At 35.0% G+C, this 18,083-nt stretch overlaps 1 protein-coding gene across 1 annotated transcript in view; it reads right to left on the reverse strand.

The window, feature by feature from the left end:
- Positions 1–321: 321 nt before the first annotated feature.
- Positions 322–18,083, reverse strand: part of LOC576884 (neutral ceramidase) — a 31,365-nt gene continuing 13,603 nt past the window's right edge. Inside the window, exons 12-19 of the mRNA XM_030979071.1 lie at positions 17,781–17,875; positions 15,985–16,024; positions 15,336–15,434; positions 14,266–14,361; positions 10,040–10,186; positions 4,621–4,674; positions 2,544–2,632; positions 322–1,670 (exon numbers count right to left, since the gene is read on the reverse strand). Coding sequence (XP_030834931.1) covers positions 1,490–1,670; positions 2,544–2,632; positions 4,621–4,674; positions 10,040–10,186; positions 14,266–14,361; positions 15,336–15,434; positions 15,985–16,024; positions 17,781–17,875 — 801 coding nt within the window. The 3' untranslated portion in view covers positions 322–1,489. The remainder of the gene's footprint in view (positions 1,671–2,543; positions 2,633–4,620; positions 4,675–10,039; positions 10,187–14,265; positions 14,362–15,335; positions 15,435–15,984; positions 16,025–17,780; positions 17,876–18,083) is intronic.

The following is an 18,083-nucleotide window of genomic DNA, read 5'->3' on the forward strand; positions in this document are numbered from 1 at the left end:
TGCATACACATCCTTTTCTTTTTGTAGTTAAATTGTTTTAGATGTGGAATATAAAGCAAATAATCACCTTTTGGTTTCAGGCGATGGCAAACTATCACTTCCTGGTCGATCAGAATGTATACGCTATCTTTCCTCAGCTTCGCTTCGGAAAAATAGCTACATCCAGATCGCCTCGGAAGTGATAATTTGTCCCATCACCTTCACCAATGGTATTTATTTGCTTACTAGCTCTATAGCTCTTAAGTCGATTCGACGACTAATAGTCATTATTTTCCCACTTAAAGACATTTTCAGGCCCCCCCCCCCTTTTTTTAGGGAAGTTCTAAATTAGTATTACCTTTCAAATGCAGTTGGAATTTAACCTTTTCATTTTTTTGGCCTGCAAATGGGACATAGTACCTTTAAAAGTGCTGTCATTGAGCTAATCAAGACCATTGTGTTGCATAATTCTGCCAATTGGTGGCATTGCTTTGTGCAAAATTGCATGTGGCAAAAGAGTGACTAGTATGCACCTGAGACAGAGATATAACAATAGGGCAAGATAAATAGAGAAAGAGAGAGAGAGAGAGAGAGAGAGAAGGAGGTGGAAAAGCAACCAAAGTTTCTAAGACCTAAAACAACAAATGTGATTTGTCTACTCAAAACTGCAAGTGAAAGAATTACCTTTATGTTGCTTTTATTTCTCTATTTTTCTGCAACTACAGTTCCAAAGCTTTCCAAAACTTGACATCTACATGTTATTCAATAGAACCCTGATAGTACTTGTAGATATTGCCAACCTTAATTCTATCACTTTATTCCCTATGATGGAGATCACACAGTTTAACAGGAGGAAATGCTACCTTAAAGATAAAGACCAGTTCTGGTCATGCGATTGCATTGTGAAAGAAACGTTGTGGAATCGATCAGAAAAGGTTGATCATCTAGCATATAAGTATTGGTGTGTACTGCAAGGTTCTAGAATCATCAAAATGATAAGAAATTTGGCCCAGTCTTCCTAAAGTTACAAGCACTGTTCACAGAAAGATGAATATGGGACTACGCACACGTGCGCGACACGGGTGTATTATCTATTTTGTATCATCATGTATTAGTCAAAACATGTTCTTTCACATGATTGGTAATAAGAGCTTCCATTTCTTTTTTTGAGAGGGGGGTGTTTCCAAAACTGGTCTATACCTTTTACCCGCTCACTACCGGGACCAAGTGATTCCATGTTAAGTTTATGGGAATGAGAGAATTCAGGATTCAAACGATTAATAGAACAAAGGGAGATTTTTAGAAATGAAAGTGGGGTGGAGTTGGTGTCTCTGAACCTTTCAAATCTATTGAGTAACCTTGAACTGTGAAGGTAGTTCTTGCATTTGATTTGATTTTAATCACATAACACATTTTATGAAGACTCGAGACAAAGTTATGCCTTGAATAAGTGGTTAAGTGGGAGAATAGGAACACTTAAAGGGATATTGGAGTCTCTGATCTTGTCAATCTATTGAGTAACCTTGAACTGTGAAGACGTTCCTTCATAGCTACTGATCTTCTGTGCGATATCTTTAGATTCTCCAAACACCCTGAGACGGTAGGTGCCCATAGGTGTGTCCAATGGGATGTCCCAATAGGCGGTGACCTCGCTGTGACCAAGCAACGTGCTTGTACGCGTCCAAATGAATCTGGTCAGAAGAGAAGAAAGATGAGAGAGAATGACATAACGTGATCATAACAGAATTCAACTCAATACCCATAGCAATTGTATTTGGATTATGTAATAGGTGAAGCAGAAGGCTCCTGAAATTGTCCCAAGGGGTGATTCCTTCAAATACGCCCTGTATAACATGCAACAATCATCCATTTATTTCATCCATTAATGACAAATCTCTTGGTAGCACCATGGACTACTGTAGTAGTACCAGGGAGGTGTTTCACAAAGACTATGATCAAATTTAAAGGGAAAGCTGAGTTCTGTTGCAGGAAGTGTGTAGCCAGGATGTTATTTTAGGGGGGGGGGCGGTAGTGAGCACACAAAGCGTGCAAAGCACGCTCCCTAGAGGTGTGGGTGCAGGGAGGGGGGAGTTTCCTTTGACGTTTCATCAAATTATTAGAGAAAGAAGATGATTTGTTGTACCATTCTCGACTCTTAATCCTTGTCTGAATTCAGTTTCCCCCCTCCCGCGCGAAGCTCGGAAGCTTAGATGTATCATTAAATTAGGAGAGAAAGAAGACGATTTGTTGTACCCTTCTCGACTCTTAATCCTTATCTGAATTTAGTTCCCCCCCCCCCTCCCGCGCAAAGCGTTCTCGACTCTCAATCTTTTTTCTTCCTACATCCTCTTCCTTTCTTCTTTCTCTTCTTTCTTTTCTTTCTCTGAAACTCATTGAAGATTCTCAATATTTGTTAACACCTGCATTTTCTCGTGTACTAAAGAACCAACTTATTTATTTATTCATTTTTTTCAAATGAACGAATCAATTAACTTTTATAGAGGTAAAAGGACTTAAAGCTTTGAAAAAATTTCATCTATTTTTCTACCAAGATTCCCACAAACCTGGTGCAGAAGTCAGCATCTGTGTGTACAACCGTCCATGTTTGCTTGGTAGGGTCCAGGTATTCAACAGTCATGAATGATTCACCAGTCTGTATTAAGATTGAAAGTAAAATCACATGTTACAAAGCACATTATATACCTCACTTAAGAAATCCAGCCATCTGATTGGTCGAAATTGCATTCATAAACTTTAACTATTTCTGTAAAATTCCCAGTAACCATGGTTAAAACAGTTCTAAAATCCCAGTAACCATGGTTACCGAAAAAATAGTTCAGTCTACATGGTTACCCCATAGGTTTACATGTTAAAAAATGGTTTGAGCGATCGAGGATACCGTACGTGTGCGAATAATTGGTAGGTATTTTCATACAAGACAAGACAATTCCAAACAAGACAAAAATGGCTAAAGAAACTGTCCCAAGATTTCAACTTATCAAATGCAAGACTCGCTGACAGCAAGAACAACAAAAAAGGTACGTGAAATTATCCATAAACATGTTCGTTTAGTTGCTGAAAATGGAGTACCAGCATAGACATAGACGAAAATAGATCTAGTTGTCAGGGTGTCTGATCGCGCACCAGATGTTGTGTGCTATATTCTTCCCATAGAGATTACACGCAATGCAGTCTCTATGCAGTCTACGTGCATTGCTCGACCATGCAAAAAAAAAGTCAAGTTTTTTTTTTCAATTCGAGATTCAAACCTTTATCTGTTGTGATCCTGAAGGTGATACTCAATAAGTGAGGTGTCATATGAAAGCGCAGGTTTTTCTCTCTATTCCCCACAGGGCCGGCCCACCCCCAAAATTGTAAAAATATCTTGCTTAGACTAGAATCTAGATCTAGTCTACTCTCAAAGATACACTCATAAAAAACAACCGTGCAGATAAACTAGAGAAAGGCCAAGGTGGTGTCATTAGTATACTCTTTTGTTTTCGGCATATAAAAGTATTAATGACTGCTTTAATATTCGAGAAATAGTTGTTTTTATACGCTCTCGGGAAGGTAACAATTGGGCTATTGCCCTCTGCACGCCTCGGGGCAATAGCACAATTTTAACTTTCCCTTGAGCGTATAAAAACAACTATTTCTCTCAAAGCAGTCATTAATACTATACTATTGTATAGTTTTCAAAAAGGAGAGTAAACACGTCCATGACATATACTATTTCTGGTCATTTTACAATGAAGAAAATAATGATATAACCCAAAAGGGAATTATTTCTGAAAATATTTTCATGTCCTTTTTTTCTTCTATTATTTTTTAATAAAAACATGTATATCATATTGTGAAAATAATTTCTTTCACTCATCAAACAACTGTATATGTACATCTAGTGAGATTTCATACAATAAGACTGTGATGGTTTACCTCCATGACATCATCATCATCATAATACGGTAGTCATAATCTGTCTTCTCATAAGTTTATAGTATGAATATATTGACTGCTATGAGAGGCATAGCTGTTTCCATAGGCTCAACGGGTCATAGCAGGATGTAACGTCCCCAAGAGCCAGTATTGAAACAGCTATGCCTTGAATATATTAAAGCAGTCCATACATCTTTTATATACCGAATTCACAAAAAAATCTACAAAGCATTCTTGCCTTATCCTTTTCTTGAGTAAAGATTGGTTAAAAAATCACATGAAATCTGAGACACTGTCTGTTATTCTTCGCTGGAAAGTTGCCTGAATGTTATGATCATTCGGAAATAGCACACACACTGTATGGTATCTTGACTCGCAAAAAGAAACTTTTTACACGTAAACCAATGGGGATCTCAGCAAAACTTAACTATGCGGCCCGTTACCCGGGCAACTGGGATCTTTCTCATTAACTATTGACTGTTACTGGAGCAACTGGCAATAGTTTGTTTCTTTGCTGGCATGGCTAAAATCACGACTCCAATTTCGACCAACCACATGACTAGATTTGTTCAACATACTAAAAGAGAGATATATAATCAAATTTAAAACACAGCTGTTGTAATTCATATATGTTAGCAGCTCTTGTATTTGCAGTTACACATTGATGCCTATCTTTCAATGTCTAATACATGTACGTTGACTTACTCTCAGATTATTCCGTGGGTTACCAGCTTGAAAAACCGCTTGGACAACTGATCCCTGATATGATAATAATCACAAGAAACAAAGATGCACATGGTTAATTTACTTTCTTGCTTAAATTTCAACATTTAATGCCTTTCACCTTTGAATACCAGACAAACTGCAGCTGTAACTTGTCTGGTTATAAAAGACCTATTGAAGAATAAAGAGTTCAATGACCTTCTTACATCTGTTGTGAGTAATGCTATAGACAAGAAGATGAATAGACAAGAAGACGAACTAGTACTGCAACATCCGATCCTCGACAGGAAACAAAGAAGCCACGACCAAGATCGATAATTGTGAAGTTCACAAGCTACAGAAAGAGAAAGGAAATATTAGAAAAAAGAAGGAAGCTAAAAAATACAGGAATATCAATTGTGGAAGATTTGACGACAAAGAATCAGAAATTGCTTGCAACTACACGCAGTACCCAAGGGGTACAATCTGCATGGTCTTCGGATGGACGAATAATTGCCTTGATTCCTGCAAGTGGAGGGAAAAGTATCACAAAACTCATCACCTGTGATAATGACCTTCAACATATAATAACTCACTGACAAATGACGTCATGGTATACTCTTGCCTCTCGTAAATGGCTCTAGTAACAATGAATTGACTGTAATCCACCTACTCCAAATGGATACTGTGTCATACCTGATTTGTTTGCTGTTGTTGTTGTCATTGCTTGCTTTGTTTGTTCTTTTTAATTTAATTTAGGTATGCTCTGTGTTATATGTAATTGTATAGTGGAACCTAAAACTCTATCTTGCCACATATGTTGTTCTCAATCTGATAGCTTTTACACAAAATCAAAATGTCTTGAAGTATGTACCTCTGTAGAAAAGGATCTCTGCAATTGTCCTTTTCCATCTTGTTTTCATAACATATTTGCCTTTAATAATACTGATGATATCGCATTTGAACATCTTTTTAAAAGGAATGTCAATACTTACCCATACCAACTTTTAAATAATCTCCAAAACACTGAAGATGTTTACTCTGATGACATGGATCATAATCTTGATGTCTTGGACTGTAAATATTATTTAGATGATGATTTCTTAACAAAAGCACTTGAATTCAAAGAAAATTTTAGTATTATTCACTTCAATTCTCGAAGCTTGTCTAAAAACTTTGATGCAATATCCGATTTTATATTTTCTCTTAATTTCGATTTCTCCATCTATGGCTTTTCAGAGACTTGGATCCATGAAAACACACCACATACTTTTAACCTACCTGGATATTCGTTTATACATAATGATCGCAAACATGCTAGAGGAGGTGGAGTGGGTTTGTTAATTTCTGATCTTTTGGATTTTGATATTAGACATGATATCTTAGAATGTTCTGAATATTATGAGTCTTTATTTATAGAAATTGTTATTCCTAGAGGGAAAAATATTATTGTCGGTGTTATTTATAGAAAACCTCAATCAAAAGTTATGGATTTCAATAAACACCTTCAGTCTTGTTTAGAAAAATTGAATATCGAACATAAACATGTATATATAATGGGAGATCTTAATATTAATCTACTGAATCATGATAATGCTTCTGTGAATGAATTTTTGAGTGCAATACATTTGAATAGCTTTGTGCCCTTAATTGATAAGCCAACGCGTGTTACAGAGACATCCTCATCTTTAATTGATAATATTCTTACTAATAACTATGGATCAAATGTGCTTTCTGGCTTATTTTACAATGATATTACAGATCATTTCCCAGTTTTTCAAATAACCCACTTTAAATTTCATGCACAATGTACTCCTACTCGTAAATTTCGTCGTATAAATGAAAGTACTATTAGAGCTTTTGAAGAAAAGGTGTATAATGTTGATTGGAGTGATGTATTTAACTGTACAGATACTGATGAAGTTTATAATATGTTTATAGATATGTTATCCAAAGTTTACGATGATGTATTTGTAATGGGAGACAGTAAGACCACAAGAAAAATTATTAAAAAGCCATGGATAACTGTAAGCATATTAAAAAAGATAAGATTAAAAAATAAATTGTTTAAGAAGTATAGGAAAAATTGTACTGATGACAATAAGAAAAGATATGTCAAGGTCAGGAATAATGTTACTAAAATATTACGTTGTGCACGCATAAACTATTATAAACTTAAATTTCAGCTCTTTAAAGGAAATATGAAAAAAACATGGAATATGATAAATGAATTACTTGGAAAATGTAAGAAGAATTTACCATCATATGTTACTATAAATGGAATAGATGTACATGATGAAAAGGATATTGCTAATAACTTTAATACATATTTTGTAAATATAGGAGCCTCTATGGCTAATTCTATACAACAAGATGATAACTTTGTTGATTTTTTATCTGGAAGATGTAACAACACCATATTTTTAAAACCTGTTAAAGAAACTGAAATATTGGAAATTACTAAAAATATGAACTCATCAAGTAGTAGTGGCATTGATGACATTAGTCCCCTTGTTGTGAAAAAAATTATTTATGGTATTGTGAAGCCTTTATGCTTCATTTACAACCTATCATTCTCATCTGGAATAGTACCCTTGAAATTAAAAACAGCAAAAGTTACACCTGTCTACAAAAAAAAAGATATCCATGATATTTCAAATTATAGACCAATATCTGTTCTTCCCGTCTTTTCTAAGATATTAGAAAGGCTGGCGTATAATAGGATTTTTGATTTTTTGTATAAAAATACTATATTAAATGAATTTCAATATGGTTTTATGAAAAATGTTTCTACTGAAATGGCACTTATTGACTTACATGATTATGTTGTTAATTCTTTTGCAAATAAATTATATACAGTTGGTGTTTTTCTCGACCTGAGTAAGGCATTCGATTCAATTGATTACTCAATATTGTTACATAAATTAAGTTATTACGGTATTAGAGGACTACCTTATTCATGGTTTAAAAGTTATTTACATAATCGAACTCAAGTTGTGTCTTACAACAATGTCATTTCAGATTCTTCTAATATTTCATTTGGTGTTCCTCAAGGATCGATTCTAGGTCCTTTGTTATTTCTATTGTTTATCAACGACCTCCCAAATTGTTCTAAAATATTAAAATTTATATTGTTTGCTGATGACACCAATATCTTATACTCAACAGATGATCATTTATCATTGTCAACTAATTTAAATAACGAACTACTAAAGGTCTCTAAATGGTTTAATGCCAATAAACTTACATTAAATATAGATAAATCAAATTATATGTTATTTTATACTGTGAAACAGAAACAAAAGTATAGTACTTTGCAAAACTTAGTTGTGAAACTCAATAATTCATCAATTGAACGTGTATATTGTACAAAATTTCTGGGTGTTTACATTGATCATGATTTATCATGGAAGACTCACATCTCTTATGTCAGAAAGAAGTTATCACAGAATATCGGTGTCATCAGCAAATTATGCCATATCCTACCAAAATGCATTCTTATAACATTGTATAATACTTTAGTCCTGCCCTACTTATCATACTCTAATGTTGTATGGGCTAATACATATTCTTCCAAATTGGAAGCCATTTTTATATTACAAAAGAGATTTGTTAGAATTGCCTCATCATCTTCATACTTGGCACATACTAAACCCTTATTCATAAAGTTAAGCATACTGAACATTTATAAATTAAATAATTATTTTAATGCAATACTACTTTTTAAACACAAGCTTGGTTTATTACCCAATAATTTATGCATTATGTTAACTTTAAACTGTTCAGTTCATAATTATAATACTCGAAACAAAATGAATTATTATTTATCTGCTATTACAAAACAATATGAATTACACTCTTTTAGACACAAAGCTCCTTCTGTATGGAATTCCTTACCGTCAGACATTACTTCTATTAATAGCCTGAACTCATTTAAAAGAAAGCTTAAATTATATCTTATTTCTAATAATCTTATATCATAAAAACACTCAATTACTCCACAATGCAAATTTGTTTAGGGTTGTGCGGTCTACATGTATGTTTTTGTTTTTGCTTATGTTCTACTTTGATTTGTTTTGTTTTGTTATTTTTTGTTATTGTTTATTCAAATACCATATATCATTTGTATGATTCCTATACTGTTTTTTTTTTCAGGTGGCTGTCCAGACAAACCCTCTAGGGTTTTTATACAGCAACCTAATTCCTATTTGTTTGTTTTTACTGTCAATATTGTACTATGTTAATCATATTTATGTAAAAGTAATATTTTGATGTCACCGTTTTTGTTTTTTTACTATGGAATTAAATAAATACTGAACTGAACTGAACTGAACACTCTTATTTCTTTAAATTTTGATATTTTTACACTGCAAGAAATCTTGATAATCCTTGTAAAAGTGTCAGAAATGTGTGAGATATAAGAAGGACATGCACTTAAATTGTGTATGCAAATAACTTTGTGAAGGAACTATTTCATCATGATTACATCAGCTTTCCAAATTATAGAGTAAGAGGTAGCTGGACTTTTGATACAAAGAACTTCAGAGAGGGCCTCAAATATTTGAAGTTTATTTATATCACAATCATGAACATTGGCAGAACTGACTCATGCAAAACTACAATACAATGTACAGGTTCACTATACAGAGCCAATCTTGCACAGCTAAACATGCAATAACACCATATTATGGATTTGAATGTAATAATGTATTCAACAATTGATGTTCTGACCCGACATGGCTGTTTAAAATTCATCTGATGCACAGGATCAACAAAATACATACAAAATATGTTTCTTTTGTATTGATTTGGTTTGATTTGATTTTTTAAATTGTCCAGAATTAGTGGACATTTTTGTTCTTCACATGGTTACAAGGTTTATAAATCAAGTATGAATCAATGGAACAAACTTCAAACATCACATTACTCATGAATCAATGAGTGAGTCATATTAAAGGGATCCGATAACTTTGTCTCAGATTCTGAAACAAAAATCCTGGATTTAGCTCATGCTGCAATGATTATTATAAACCTTTAGGTCAATCAGGAACCCCATGACTTTTACAGGCCGATCGCCTGTCTGATTATCAAGATATTTATGATTGAAATCACAAATTTTGAAAATCGTTTGTCAAACGTTTTTCATAACACTACAGTCTATTGGGGAAAACGAGTATGGTAAAACCGGTCACTCAAAGGTTTTTACTTTTTTGAGGCACTCTTTGATCATTTTGAAGCGCAATTTTTTTAGGGCTTCAATATTACACCATATCACAGACACTGATAACACGTAGGGCCGTGCAGCTCAGATTTATCATTGTTAAACGATCCCTTTAATAATCTAAACTTAATCTTTATATAATCAACACTAAATTGTCTGAAATGGCAACAAGGATGAGAGGATATCATGATTATAACTCACCTTCTTAAAAGTTGTGCCACTGACATCTGTGAGGACTTCTCCAAAGCTCTTTCCGATGGGAGTTTCATCAAAGAAGACCGGTGGAAGAAAGGACACCTGATCATCAATCAGACTCTTTGGGATGGGACCTCGTGGTGGAGTCTTATCCTGAGTGCAAGTAAATAGTTTTAAAGGGAAAGTTATGAAGGTAATTTTAGACCCCAAAATGTGTAAAAATTTAGTGTAAAATGGAAAGGAAGATATGAACTTTACTGAATTAGTGTGCATTTATTTATCAGAAATTAGTAACTGGAGAAGGACTGAATTTATCTTCTTCAGCTCTTCTCAACAGATGAAGAAGGTCATCGCTCCCCATCTCATAGTTGGTGAGGCACGTGTTAGTCCGGCTTCCAAAGTATGCTCACTAGGTCTAACACTGGATTCCAACATGTCAATGGAACCCCAAATCTCTTGCTGCGTCTGATCAGCATGTTATCACATTGGGCACATTCGTCGATCCGAGATTACCTGACACCACATGCCACGAACAGGCAGTCCATGCACTTGTCACATCACGATTGGACATGTTCAAATGTACCCTGAATGGACTGCCCAACACTCTCATCAAACGACAGCAGAAGGTCAAAAATTCTGCGGCTCGGCTTGTCACCCGATCAAAGTTATTTGATCATATCACTCCCGTTCTCGAGGACCTACACTGGCTGCCTGTAAGGCAAAGACAAGGTACTTTCCCTGTTTTTTTAATTTAAAACCAACCAGACACCCTTGTACTTGTCAGATCTACTGGAGGAGAAGAGATCTTCCAGACTTGGACTGCGTTCAGGAAATATCCACCATTTAATTCATCGTTTTGTTCTTTGTATGCATTTGAATATTTTGGTATGATTGTATTTATATTATAAATTTTGTACAAGTTGTGAAATTTGTACTGTATGTATGTATCACCTGGAAAGAAAGTTTCTTCATTATTTGGAAGAAGACAATAAAATTCTATTCTATTCTATTCTATTCTATTCTATTCTATTCTATTCTATTCTATTCTATTCTATTCTATTCTCTGTAGCAGCCCCACGTTTGTGGAATGCACTCCCGTCATACATTAAATCAAGCGAAACAATTGAACTATTCCATAAGAATCTAAAGACCTAACTTATGAAGGAAACATATGATTAACTCTCATGAACATATTTGTTGTCATTTTGATTTCTTATTGAATCTGTAATTTGCATTTGTCAATTGATTTGTTGCTTTATTATTAGTTTGTTAACTTTAATTTGTTTATTGTTTGTATTTGAATCGTTAGTAGTGAATCTTTTTGTACCCCTTGAGTGCCATTATAGGCAGATATGTGCGCTATACAAATCTTAAATTATTATTAGTAGCATTATTATAATTGAAAATGTTTTGTAATATTTCCACTGCTAGGGGATGTACTATGTATTAGCTTTAATAGCCTTGATATTCAAAGTATTATACAAGCATATAAAATTATGTGGATTATGTTGACTCACAGTCCCCTTCGAAACAAACATTGACAAGGCACATCAACAAAAACAAGACAGATATGCAAGCCTCACACATGACATAACAGCCTTGTATCATCGTCTCATTTATTTGACAGTGTCATTTGTTGTAAAATGCATCCGTAGTTGTCATGATGTACCCGATTATGTTCTTCTCATTCCCAGTTCAAGACGCTCCCATAGTCTTTTCTTCAACCATCGACTTGCAAGATCAAATGCTCTGAAATTTTCATGCTTTTATGCCTTTCCTAGGTTCTGGGATACTTTACCTGAAGAGATCAGGAATTTGTGTGCGGACACCTCTATATCGCCCTGTTTGAGTGCGCTGAGAGGTTTGCTCTTTGAGCAGTCTCCCATTGAGAGGGCGTTTTGATGTAGGTATTGGAATTTCGAGCAGGGTGGTGTAGAGGTCTCTACGCCCGGATCTCTGATCCCTTCAGGTATTACATTAAATGAATTACATTAAATTGAATTATGTTATTTTATTTTACCGTTACTTCTTAAATTAACACCAGCGGACGTGGAGAACCTCTTGACAGAATGGAAATACTTTTAGGTAATCCTCAGGTATCCGCTGGTGGTATTTTCACTGTCTTGTAACTCTTTAATGTAAAGGCCCAGTCCCACTGGCCAATGGACACAAAACGTATGCATAAAGGACACAGCGGACGAGCAAAATTTAGGGGGTGGCTCCATCCGTTTTCATCCGCTCCAGAAATGGACAAAATTGGCGAAAATTTGCGAAAACAGAATGGAAAATAACGGACGTGGGTAGTATGTAGCGGGATGTTAAACGGATGTTCATCAGAAGACTAGCGGATGAAAGCGGATGGAAGTGAATGACAGCTCTGAAGGGGTTACCGGGGATAATTGCGAAGCGGACGCATAGTAGAAAGAGCGGATGCATAGCGCATGAAGCGGATGCATCACGTACGCCTAACGGAAACAAAAGGGATGCCGAGCAAATGTATATCGGATGCAAACCGTTCACTGCGCATGCGGTGGGTATGAATTGCGTCCGCTTTGTGGATATAAAGGGATGCAGCACGCACCCATTCAGCATAAAGCGGAAAGACGTGCTGGCGGCTACATCGATACATCTCTACTACATCTCGTTATTGAAGAAGGCTACATTGATACATCTCTACTACCTCTTGTATCAACACCATGGTGCGTCAGTCAGGCAAGAAAAGGAAGTGTCACTTTCTTGCTCATGCGCAGTAAAGGCCTCATTTCATCTACGGCTCAGGAAGGATGAGGGAGAGTGGACACGCCCTATATTTACTTAATCAGACATGCCAACGCGTCATTACTACATACGCACATCATCACTACAGATGCGCAGTTTTGAAGCAACAATATAGACCAGGCCTTCTCATCTAGTTTATTAGAAGTGCCAAAACAAAAATTTATTGAGGTTGAAGTGCCAACCTGTATGTTTGGTGACTGTATTATGAGAGAGCGTAGCGACCGAGCCGATACCTTGTGGGGTCTAGGGGGGCAAAGCCCTCGGAAGCTAGTGGATTTTAGGGCTTTTTTAAGGCCCAGATGTGGTATTTTTAACACCATTTTGTTCCATAAAACATTGATCATAATTTCATACTGATGTGAAATAATTAGTACAATTCCTGGCTAAAATTTACACTGGAAGTTAATTCATATGTAGTTATTTTGGTGCAATAAACACGGAAAATGTCAAAATCAAGTGAAAATCAAACAAACAAAATGGCTTGCTTACATTTTGGGCTGAACTTCGACTACGACTTTTTGATTTTGCTGAGTTTTTTAATTTTTAGAATATGATTTTATAATTTTTTCTTTCTGTAATTTTGATTTTTTTTTAAATATATTTTTATTAAGCTTTTGGAACAGCCGTGCGCCACTCCGACTGACCGCAAGCGCCACAAGTGGCGCGCGGGCCGCCAGTTGAGAAGCCCTGATATAGACGCATCATTCAAGAAACAGGTCACTTTAAAATACATTTGGCCAGTTGCAGACCAACTCATGTGTGTCTGCATCTGGCCACTGAAGAGTGTGATACTTAAACCTTTTTCTTTTTTTCTTCTTTTTTTGGACAAGTCATTGCCCTCCACCTGCCGGATGGAGGTTTTTTAGGCTGATTTGTTTTTCTTCTTCATATTTTAGTATTATTTTTTTAGTATTTAGAATGTTTAGTAGGTTTGTATCACTTTAAGAATATATGTTAATTGAATGGTATAAGTGTGGAAACATCTCAAGCCTTTGGCTTATATTTCCAAACCTCTGTTTGTTTCTCCACGCAGTATACTGTTTAATGTATTATGATCGTAACTGCCTATTTCAAGTCTACTGCTATTGTTTATTTATTCTCATGTTGATCAGATAGTGTTCTTTGATGAACCATACCAAAAATAAATAAATAAATAAACAAATAAATAATACATTAATAAGTAAATAAATTCAACAACAAAATAATAATAATCATTAATCAAATAATAAATAATTAAATAAATATATAAATAAATAAATAGATAAATAAATGAACAAACAAATAAATAAATAAATGAATAAATAAATAAATTAATAAATTAATAAATAAATAAAATAAATAAATAAATAAATAAATGAATAAATAAATAAATGAAAAAATATATAAATAAATAAATAGCTAACTAGCTAACTAACTAGCTAACTAACTAACTGGCTAACATGCTATTGACTGACCTGCATCATATTTGTTGTAAGGTTTCTGAACTGGTTGATGTATGCTTGCAGAGTGTGCTGCCCAAAGATCGTAGAAGCTCCCTCATATCTCTGCACCTGTAGATTATATTACAGAGAGAGAGAGAGAGATGATGATGAAGATAAGGATGCTGAGGATGATGATGGTATGGTGATGATGACAACTACACCAAGAAATATAGTGACTGTACATCTTTGAAATCTTCAGCATTCAACATAAATAGTAATGCCGCTTATCTGATTCAGGATTGCGTGCAATGGCTGCACAGAATGTATGCATCTTCTCCACTCCTTGGGGAGCATTTCGTAATTGTTTTTTGCCAGGCACCTTTTAAAAGACGCTCACAATAGTAACAATTAATCTGGTCTCTGAACTTATATAGCACTTAATACAGAATACCTTCTAAGCGCTTTACAGATATCATTATCATCCCAGTTGTTGGATTCATTCACACAAACGAGTGCACCATTTCCACACAACAACTCCAATGGTTATTCAAATTCATTAAAGAAAAGGGATGTAGAGGTGTTGTGGTCTAGTGGATAAGTCACGCGACTGCAGATCACAAGGTACGGAGTTCAAGCCCCGCCGCGACACTAATGTCCTTTGGCAAGACGTTAATCTTCATTTGCCACTCTCCATCCAGGTGTTAAATGGGTACCCGGTAGGATGCGAAAGTTAATGTGAGCGTTGTGAGCGTCTGTAAAATAATACCTGCCTGGCCAGGGAGTGGAGAATGTGCATACACGTTATGCACATTTTGTCTTACATCGTCACTTGTATTAAACGCTCTATAAAAGCTGAATATTATTATTTCTCATTATCGTTATTGTTATACCAACGTGCAAGTAGATGGAACATATGAAGACATACAGTTTCAACAAGTTAGGTGCTTCAAAGCCTTACAGGATTTTTGTATTTAATTGTACTTTTGCAATTTTATTGTTGTTGAAAATAAAATGAACATATGTACAAGTATCATACTGGTAATAAGGTATAAAACATTATCAAGCCCCAATTTTTTTTTGTGATGTTATGATTTCATTCATACCTGGTACTCCTCGTATGTCACAATATAGTCACTATAAGTATTGGTCAATCCTGCTACTACCGCTGTAGCATTAGCTGAGGCTCCGTTTGCAATCATCTCCTGTAAGACAAGGACATAAGAACATTTATCAATAATACTGTTCCCGTATTTTTATTTTTTTTCTTTCCATTTAAAAGAAATACCATTTATTACATCATTTTCCTTACAATAACAGTAATCAGTAAGTATTTGGACAATAAAATAATTTATCAGGTGGATGTTTCTTTCATACCATATGTTTATAATCAGTTACACTTTACAATTTTGTATTTGTAGTTTCTTATTTTATTTATTTTTGTATTAATAATCTTTGTTTTGTATGTTTCTTTATAAAGCGTGCAAGTTGTACTTATCAAGTCTGTTAAAATTTGATATGCATTGTTTTTATCGAGCAGGGTCCTCAGAGATAGCAGTTTGTTTATTGAAGAGACAACCCTGCTTAAATAAAACAGTAAATAATTAAATAAATAAATAAATAAATAAATAAATAAATAAATAAATAAATAAATACTAAAAAATGTAGCATTCATCTGAACATCATTTTTATTACTTTTTACAATAAAGTAATCTCCTTTAGTGACACATTTCATCAAAGCTTTATGCAACTTACCTTGGTGACGGCCTCTCTTACTCTCCTTCCTGACATTGTTCTGAAAGTCAGAAAGTAATTTGTAAAGAATTTATACCAAATAAGAATATATATTTGTTATTACACAGCAAAATGATGAGCATGAAGATAAATAGACATCAAGAAATACTTGCCTCTAATTACCTCCTGAGCAAATACATTGTTTAATTACTAAATTTAGCATACACATCTCAAACTATGTTACAAACAAGACAGCTACAATTAGTTGCCATTTCTATTAAGTGTACCAAACTTTGTTTTTAGGCTAAACTGCAGCCCAAATTGGATATGACTGATATTCTGATTTTCAATGATCTTACGATGTATTCTTTCATGTGTTTTCATTCTCATATGAAAAAAAAACTAGATGGAATTCGACTGCACGCAGTCGAAAATGATGCCTCCGTCATAGAGCAATTTTACAAACCAAAACAGAACACATTTTTCGATTTCAAGTTCAATTGTAATCCATTAACAGGTTCTCAGAATATCGTGATTACAAGCAATTTCTCATATACATATACATGTATGACCCTTTGATCTTTGACCTCATGACCCTAAAATCTACTCAGTTCATTGGCTCTGCAAGATGTCCTGAGTTAAATAGTAATCCATCTGTCAGTTCTAATGAGAATGTGTTCACAAGCTATTTCTGCATACATAATGAGCCCATGACCTTTGACCTTTGACCTTATGAACCAAGAATCTACTCAGTTCATTGGCTCTGCAAGTAACATACATGACCTAATTTTGGCAGGAATCCATCAATCGGTTCTGGAGAACGCGATCACGAGCTGTTTTTGCATACATAATGTGCGTTGTGGCCTTTGACCTTTGACCTCGTGACCCCAAAATCTAATCACTTCATCGGTTCTGCAAGTAACATACATGACCTAAGTTTGGCAGCAATCCATCACTCGGTTCTTGAGATAACGCGATCACAAGCTGTTTTTGCATACATAATGAGCCCTGTGACCTTTCACCTTTAACCTCGTGACCCCAAAATCTAATCAGTTCTTTGACTCTGCAAGATACATACATGACCAAAGTTTGGCAGGAATCCATCAATCGGTTCTTCAGATAACGCGATCACGAGCTGTTTTTGCATACATAATGAGCCCTGTGACCTTTGACTTTTGACCTCGTAACCCCAAAATCTAATCAGTTCATCGGCTCTGCAAGATACATACATGACCAAAGTTTGGCAGGAATCCATCAATCGGTTCTTCAGATAACGCGATCACGAGAACGGGACGTACGTACGTACGTACAGACGGACGGACGGACAACCCGAAAACATAATGCCTCCGGCTACTTCGTAACGGAGGCATAAAAATGTGAAAGTTTAAAATTGAAGTGTTTTAAAGGTATCGTTTAACAATGTTAAATCTGAGATGCACGGCCCCACGTGTTACCAGTGTCTGTGTTATGAAAACTGTTAGGAAAAACGCAAAATCTGGTTTCGATTTCCAATCATAAATATCTTGATAATCAGACAGGCGATCGGCTTGTAAAAGTCATGGGGTTCCTGACTGACTTAAAGGTTTATAATTATCATTGCAGCATGAGCTAAATCCAGGATTTTGTTTCAGAATCTGAGACAAAGTTACCGGATCCCTTTAAGTAAAAATGAAAGCAATTATTATTGACTACTAAAGAAAATTTAGCATAAACATCTCAAACTATGTTACAAGCAAGCAAGACAGCAGCAGCAATAGATGATGTTGCAACACAATTTATTGGATTTATTAACATGGTTTTGTTGCAAATTTCCTTACGTGAATTCCCCAGGTATAGCAAGGATTGCGAAATCCCCGATGCGAAGAATCTGGGTGTCCACAATGTGAGGTGACCATTCATATGGAAAGTTCATCTGAGAGAACAAAAGTAAACATAGGTGTTAAATTTATTTTTAAATCTGATAAAGGAAATTCACAGGGGGGGGGGGGGAGTTGAAGGTTCTTAATTAACAAAGAACTCAAAATTAAAAGAAAGAAATTCATGCAAGTCTATGGGTAGGACAACCAAGAATCATAAACATTCCTCTTCCTCTTTTCCTTCTCTTCCTCCTCCTTCCTGTT

The sequence above is a fragment of the Strongylocentrotus purpuratus genome, unplaced genomic scaffold, assembly GCF_000002235.5.
Source record: "Strongylocentrotus purpuratus isolate Spur 01 unplaced genomic scaffold, Spur_5.0 spur5_scaffold_10, whole genome shotgun sequence".
Taxonomy (NCBI): Eukaryota; Metazoa; Echinodermata; class Echinoidea; order Camarodonta; family Strongylocentrotidae; genus Strongylocentrotus; species Strongylocentrotus purpuratus.